We start from the raw sequence: 7,878 nt of genomic DNA, 5'->3' as shown, positions 1-7,878 counted from the left end.
TGTATTTGTGTTTTTATACTTAAGTAACACTACGCTTAAGCAGGTCGAATCACATAACAAACATGATTAAAAAAAAACCCTGTTCAATAACCCCCCTCAGGAGATATTACCCTTGATTCCAAGATACAAAAGGCGCCTCACTGAGACTCATATATAGTTAGTCCCGCAAGGTGGTAGTCTCTCGGGAAAACATTTGTAATACAATACAATCATGACGAAAGTAAAATGAAACGATCTTACCGGAATCTACCCTGTGGAACAGGAACATGGCCCTTCAAGTGTGACGGATAGTAGCATTGCCTCCGCCATGGACTTGAGAGAAGAAAGCAGGCAGCGGAGCGAAGTTTGACAACGCCGATTGCTTGAGGAGCTGTTAACATGAGTCGGGATGGTTTCGCAGAAAGACTCTCGCTACATCTCCGGACTCTAACTTTCATCCAAGCCTTCACTGAGAGACTAATAGGATTACTTAAAACTCCCGTCCCATGTAGAAGAGTACTACCCTCCATAAGAGACAAAATAAATTCTGACACTTCTCTGCCAACCTCCTGGGATGAAAGGCAAAGAATGACTGGGGGATTAGGGAAGTGGGAGAAGTATTTAAGCCTTTGGCTGGGGTGTCATTGCCTCCTCCTGGTGGCCAGGTTCTTATTTCCCAAAAGTAATGAATGCAGCTGTGGACTCTTTCCATTTATGAAGAAAATATGTTCCCCAGCCTAACCGGAGCCTACACCATAAAACCGCATCATGCATGAAGCGATTGCCGGTTCTCTTAAAGGGCCATACAAAAATGATCCCAAAAGCTGTGAGAGTCTAAACAAGTATCAGAGTCTTCACTAAAAGTGTTCTCAATGCTAGCAGAACTGTTAAGGACATGAGATGTAGAAAAAATTGTGTCATGAGAGGCGCAGGTTAAATCCCCCGTCTCTGATGTACATGTCACGCCGCTCCTCGGCGCTCCTCTCGCTGCTCTGTCCTGTTGCTATGGCTGTTGCCATGGACGCAGCAGTTCCTGTGGGTGTGCGGCGATGACGTCATCGCTGCATGTCATTTCCCCTCTGATGCCGGTCTGTGAATCCTCTTGGCATGAATCTGCACCTATGTAAGTGCCTGCGTTACTTAACTTCAGTGCCCAAGTATAGGTTAGTCTTGTGCATCCCTGGGTGCTTTTATTCTGAACTGCTGTTACTTTGATTGCCTAATTGTTACTGAACTCTGCTTGTCTGACCACTCTGTTGCTTAACTCTTGAATTGCTGGATTGCCTTATTATTACTGAACTCTGCTTGACTAACCTTTTATTGGTTTACCCCTTAAACTAAACTAAGCTAAACTAGATTACCTTTTGTTTCTGACCTCTGCCTGTTCCTGATCATTCTACTGGTTTACCCCTGAACTGCTTAACTGCTGGATTGCCTTTCTGTTGCCGAACTCTGCCTGTCTCTGACCATTCTCTCCTTACTCTTATTGTCGTGAAGGACTACCCTGTCTACCATGAGTACTGCTTACCTCATTTCTTAAACTCACTTTGTTCTGGGATATTTCCTTATCCTTCCACTTGACGCCAGGATAAGAAGACTACTGGCCAAGTTTGGTTTGACAGTGAAATATCCCACAAGCATTACAGTACATGTGTCAGAGTACCTACAAATAGCCTCTGGGTTGTGTCTGTGCTGTGCAAAGGCACTTACCTTATGAAGCACCCCTCCACTGGCTTACCAGGCATGTCATCTATTTAAATGCAGTTGCAGCAGTATCCAGTAGAGAGCCCATCCAGTGCAGGTATCGAGTACCACAGAGGATTGCAGTAGGAAATACAGGAGTCACACAGGGGGAGGCTAGGGACGACTCCCCGCGATGCCTGAGGGTAGTTATGGCTGAAGTCCCGTAAGGGAAATGCTGTGCACATAACAGGGTGTGTCCATGTATCACTCGGCTGCATTTAAGAGACTTTTCTGTCTTTATTGTAAATTATACTCCCCAGAGACACTGGGTCTCACATAGGTGTGATCTCCAAATTTGTAGTCCATAAGCAAGTAACTGGAACAACCTCTATTCCCAACCATCTCCTACAAGGCCAAGAACAAAAACTAGAGAGAAATGGGTGGTGGAAGGATTTTAAAGCACTTGCATGGGTTCTTGACTTCCTACTAGTGGCGGGAAATATGCCCCATATGTTATGGAGGACTGTGGACCAGCACCATTTTACGTAATAAATGTTATCCATTTGCAAGAGAACTAGATGGCAGCACTATTTCCTGCCATGTATTGCTCCAGGTGCCTTCCTAGATAGCTACAGAACACAGCATATTATGGGAACAAAGCAAATTTGATAATAGAAGTAAACTGGAAACTTTTTTTAAATAGTGTCCTCAGTCCTAATCCCAATAATTTTTTTGGGGGTTTAATTTCCCTTTAACAATACTGATTTTGCTGCCTGCTAAACAGAAAACAGATTTGTTGTTTGGGGGGGGGATTTAAAAAAAAATATATATAGTGATAAAGACCCATTAGGGATTACCTTGCATTTTGTTAACTTCTAAATAACAGACAATCACAGCAAATAAATGATTTTGGAGAAACATGCAAACTTCAATATAAAATTAAAAAAGAAAAAAAAATGTCACAATAAACTTTTTTTCTTACCTCAATTTGTTCGAGAGTGTCTTGCAGTTTTGAATTTAATTCACTGGGGAAAAAAAAAACATATCAAATGTCTGGAAACAAAAATTATTCAAGTTAAACACATTTGATCACAATTCTTTAGAAAATGTTATCTAATGAGTTTTCAACAATAAAAACCCAGACTTTAATGGTAAATTTTGTAGAAAAAGCATTAGATAAAATTTTCTAAAGAATTGTCATTAACCACCAAATCAGTAGAGCTTAGTCTTTTGCAACACTATAAATACTTTACAAAGATTAACTGTCTTACACTAGGTCCAAAAAGTCCCACATCTCAATGCTTCAGTATAGATGCAATTCCACTTCTTGGTATAGAACCAAGGAATAGACTAAGGCTTATACTGATGCTCAGACACAAAACTAAATCAATCATTAAGCGCAATATAAAGTTTCACCAGTCTCCAACCATAGTGTGTGACATCACTACCCCGCTACGTATGGTCTTCACAAGGGAGAGAGTGACCAGTTTATGTTGAGAAACGCTACTTGCAGACTGTGCAAACTAGGGGAGTGGTAATGTCACACACAGTGGCTAGAGACTTGGAAATGTTGCACAAGGTATTGCTGGTGACTAATTACATGATGTTTTTTACAGAATAAACTTCCAGTAGAGGTGGTAAACACATCGGCCTTGATATTCAAAACCTCTCTACTCAGGTGAGATATTCTAAAATGATCCTCCAGCACTGTGTGATCTCTAGTGACATTATCAACCAAAGCTGATGTTGCAATGCTATGTTTAACCCCCCAAAATGGTTAAATACATAGTTAAAAGTACCACTTGGAAACCACAGACACTGCTTCTACCCACCAGAAATTGCTGCTGATCTTATCAGCAGCTCTAGTCGCATAGCTGGGCGGCATGACTAGAGCTACTGATTGGACCACCTTCAGTATGCACTCAAGACCAGCAGTGCTCTGTGGCTCCCAAGTGGTACTTTAACTATATGTTTAACCCATTTTGCTGGGTGCCATTCCCAGGATGAATAGATGAATTGATGCTTAGAAGAAATCTCAAAGATCCGCACAAGACTTGCAATGTCTAGAATCCAGCTCAATGGTGATAAAAAGTGTTATTGGAAAACACCATTCCAACTCATGTGTGCTATTATGTATTTATGGCCTTAAATATTTTAAATGTTTGACTTAAATAAGTTTCACAAATTAATTAATAAGGAACCATTTCCCCACTTCCTTACACTCCCTAATTCTTTCAACAACAAAAAAAAAATCACATTTTATTATAACAGATTTTACAAATTAAAAAACAACAAATAAAAATGGAAACGCATCTAGGTTGCATCCACAAGGCAGAACATGCCTGCAATCTGTGATGTCATTGCAGAAAATGCAGCTTGTCTGCAGAAAGAATGGGAAACTTTAGGAACTGTCAGCTCCACATCAGGTTGTTCTCTTCACATAGTGCTGTGCTCTGGCAGCACTGTGTTAAGGAAAATGTACACAGTGCAGCCAGAACACAACGCTGTTTAAAGAGAACAGTCAAATACAGAGCTGCATTGCAAAGTGGCAGCTCACTGATTGATAACTGTATCTCAGGGATTTTTTCAACCCTGCCCACTAGCCTTTCCTAGTCTGCAAAGCTGTGACAGCTGTAAAGCTGAATGCAAGAAGCTCTTATGTGCAATGCACCTTTTTTTATAACTACATTTTTGTGATTCAGATAAGAGCACACCATTTTTCAAAAAGTTTCAAATTTATTCTATTATCAAATTTGCTTTGTTCCAATGATATTCTTTATCAAACAGATACCTAGGTAGGCATCTGGAGCACTACATGGCAGGAAATGTGCTATTGCAAATTCATAGCATCCTTGCAAAACTGCTGCGATATAGTGCTCCAGTAATGGGCAAGCTCCTAATCATGAATTCCTGCTTTTCAACAAAAGATATTAAGAAAAATTGCTCAATTCTGCAGTTAATCTCAATAGAGCTGCTTTAGTGTACCTGCCTAATTTAAATTTTCATTTAAATTTCAAAAGGTCCTGCAGATATTTTTTCCCCTAAAAAAGATCTCATCACACAGTGAAAAAAAGTTTAGCCTCTGTGGGCTGCATAAAAAAAAACAGCCTAGCACACATATAATGGTGCATGCTACCCATGAATTCTGCACCAAACCCTGATACTATGTAAAAAATGCCAAAATATAGCAGTATTCAAAATAAAAAAAAGCATACAAAATGGCATCTAGGCATCAGGTCCTTAATCGCTGCCCTTCTTTCTCCTTCACAAATTTCAGATATCATTAAACTCAAAATTGCACAGACATATGTTTACATCCCCCAAACGTAAATCCTTCCTTCTTAGGCTGGCACCTCACTGTTCACTAGAAAGTTAGGTAATCACAAGGTGTTCTATTGAAGTTTCCCTTGGCAAAAGAAAAAGAAGTCTCACAAGGGCCAACTTTGACTTACACAGCTATTGCCTTCTTCTCTATTATGATTTTTCACCAAAGCCATAGCTCCCTTGTCCAGCCCAGTGACCTGCAAAATTCTTAAAACCAAATTTAAATTACCTAATTTCTGAAATTGGTTTAATCATTAACTTAATCAAGACTAAAGCTTGAGCAAAACCCTGAATATAAGGAAACATAGCAAGCTTCTTGTAAAACAAGACCGAAAAAGCCAAACTCTCCCCCTTTAAAGAACTGGCGGAAAAATCAATATCCAAACCATAGTAAAGAATTCTAAAAGATTGCAAACTAAAGCCATTTTCCAAACACCAAGAAAAAAAATCCTTCCAAGCCTTGTCATAGGTTTATGGGCCTAAATCAAAGTATCAATGACAGAATAAGAAAAATGTTTCCGTCTCAAAACTAAGCGTTTGATCTTGAAGCCATGATGTTAGGAGAATTGAGATCCTGATTAAAAAACGGACCTTAAGACAGAAGGTTGTGACACAGAGAAAAAGGCCACTGGGGACAACTGGACATCTGTACCAGATCCTCAAACCAAGTTGTGCGAGGCAAAGCTGGATCAATCAGAATTACTCATGGTACCACCTGCTTGATCATGGCTATCACTCTTGATAAAAGGAAATTGTAGGAAAAATGTAGGCCAGACAAAACAACCAAGGAGATAATAGAGCATCTACAAACTCTGCCTGAAGATAGCTGGACCTCGCAAAGTATATGGGAAGCTTGATGTTCAACCGAGAAGCCATTAGATCTATTTCTGGAAGACCCCACAGAGCTACAATCTGACTGAAAACTTCCAGATAAAGAGACAACTCCCCTGAAAGAAGAGATTGGTGACTGAGAAAAAATGCTTCCCAATTGCTCAGCTCTAGAATATGAACTGCAGAGATAGTACAGATATTGTTCTCCGCCCAGGTCAGGATTCAGAACATCTACCTAAATGCCAGGGAATTGCAGGTTCCCTCTTGATAAGTAATGTAGGTCACTGCTGTGGCATTGTCTGACTGGAATTGAAGATAAATCTCTTTTTACAGGAGAGGCCAATACTGAAGAGCACTGAAAATTGCATAATATTTAAAAATTGGTAGCCTCGCCTCCAAAGGTGACAAACTCCCAGTGCTCTCTGGGACTCACCCCAATCCAAAAGACTTATATCTGTTGAGATCACAGTCCCAATAAGACAAACAAATGATGACCCTAGAACAATTTATGGATGATTGATCCACCAGGAAAATGTATTGTTTTGCTCTGGCATCAAGAAGAATCTTCTGAGATAACTGAGTGTAATCCCTGCACCACATCCACTGACAAAGCATACAAAGCTGGAGAGGTCTCATGTGAAACCGAGCAAAAGGAATAGCATTTAAATCTGCTATCAACAAAACTAATACTTCCATGCACAAAGCTACAGAAGGAAAATAGCCTGACTGAAGATTTGCATAAATTGAGATTAATTTCAGCCTTCTCTGATCTTTTAAAGAAAGTCTCATGGAGACTGAATATATTATCACACAGAGGAACAAAACCCTGGATTGATGAGAAATAGAACTATTTAGCAAATTGAATCTCCAAACAAGCTTTTGAAGTAAAAAACAAAAGTCTGTTGGTATGAGATACTGCTAAATGTGAAAAAATGATTCCAGTAACAATATATAATCCAGCTAAGGAACCACCAAAACACCCTGATTTCATTGCAGATAAAAGAGTTCCCAGTACTTTTGTAAAAAAATTATGGGACTGGAAGCTAGAGCAACACATTTAAAATGCTTGCCCAGAAATGCAAACCTTAGAAATTAAGGACGATCCCTGTAAATAGGGATAAGAAGATAAGCATCCTTCAAATCTATTGTGGACATAAACTACCCTTGTTGAACAAGAGGGAGAATAGTCAAAATTGTTTCCATCTTGAAAGAATCAAACCTGAGAAGCTTGTTTAAAAGTCTTAAAATCCAGAGTCAAAAGAGACAAAAGCCCAGACTTTGAAACCATGTCAGCTGACCATGATTTCAACCACAAGGCCCTCTTGGTCAGAACTGCTAATGCCATGTTTGTGGAATAGATCTTGATAATGTCAACAACAGCATTACAAATTAAAGCACTGGCTATCTTCAAGAGTCTTAATTAATATAAAAACTCTTCAACAGTGACTCCGCAGTAAACCGCTCAGATAAATCTTCACACCAAAGCTGGCCTAAAAAGAAAACCTGCCAGCTGAAAATCCTTTCAATAAAATACTCTAACTTTCTATCCATAGGTTCTTTAAAAGAGGTAATATACTCAAAAGGAATAGTAGCTTAGCCAAAGTAGAAATAGTCTCTTCCACCTTAGGGATGGATCCCAAAAGCTCTATGTTAAAGGCAGGCAAAGGAAACATCTTGTTAAATTTTAAAGCAGGATTATAGGGGATACCAGGCTTTAGAAATGTATTCAGAGAAAGCACCAGGAACTGGAAAAAAAACCTCAGGTGACCAACAGAAAGTTTCCGAAATCAAATCCAAATGCTTATCCTCAGAAACCTTATAATCCTGAACCACTAAGGTACTGAGGTAATATACTCAAAAGGAATAGTAGCTTAGCCAAAGTAGAAATAGTCCTTTCCACCTTAGGGATGGATCCCAAAAGCTCTATGTTAAAGGCAGGCAAAGGAAACATCTTGTTACATTTTAGAGCAGGATTATAGGGGATACCAGGCTTTAGAGATGTATTCAGAGATAGCACCAGGAACTGGAAAAAACCTCAGGTGACCAACAGAAGGTTTCCGA

General features: G+C 39.5%; 1 protein-coding gene across 1 annotated transcript in view; it reads right to left on the bottom strand.

The window, feature by feature from the left end:
* The window catches only part of VPS50 (VPS50 subunit of EARP/GARPII complex), a 994,344-nt gene that overhangs the window by 666,641 nt on the left and 319,825 nt on the right, over positions 1–7,878 (bottom strand). Inside the window, exon 10 of the mRNA XM_053714049.1 lies at positions 2,645–2,687. Coding sequence (XP_053570024.1) covers positions 2,645–2,687 — 43 coding nt within the window. The remainder of the gene's footprint in view (positions 1–2,644; positions 2,688–7,878) is intronic.

Source organism: Bombina bombina, chromosome 5, assembly GCF_027579735.1.
Source record: "Bombina bombina isolate aBomBom1 chromosome 5, aBomBom1.pri, whole genome shotgun sequence".
NCBI lineage: Eukaryota > Metazoa > Chordata > Amphibia > Anura > Bombinatoridae > Bombina > Bombina bombina.
Note: the sequence above shows the minus strand (reverse complement) of the source record. Positions and strands in the feature narration are given on the sequence as shown.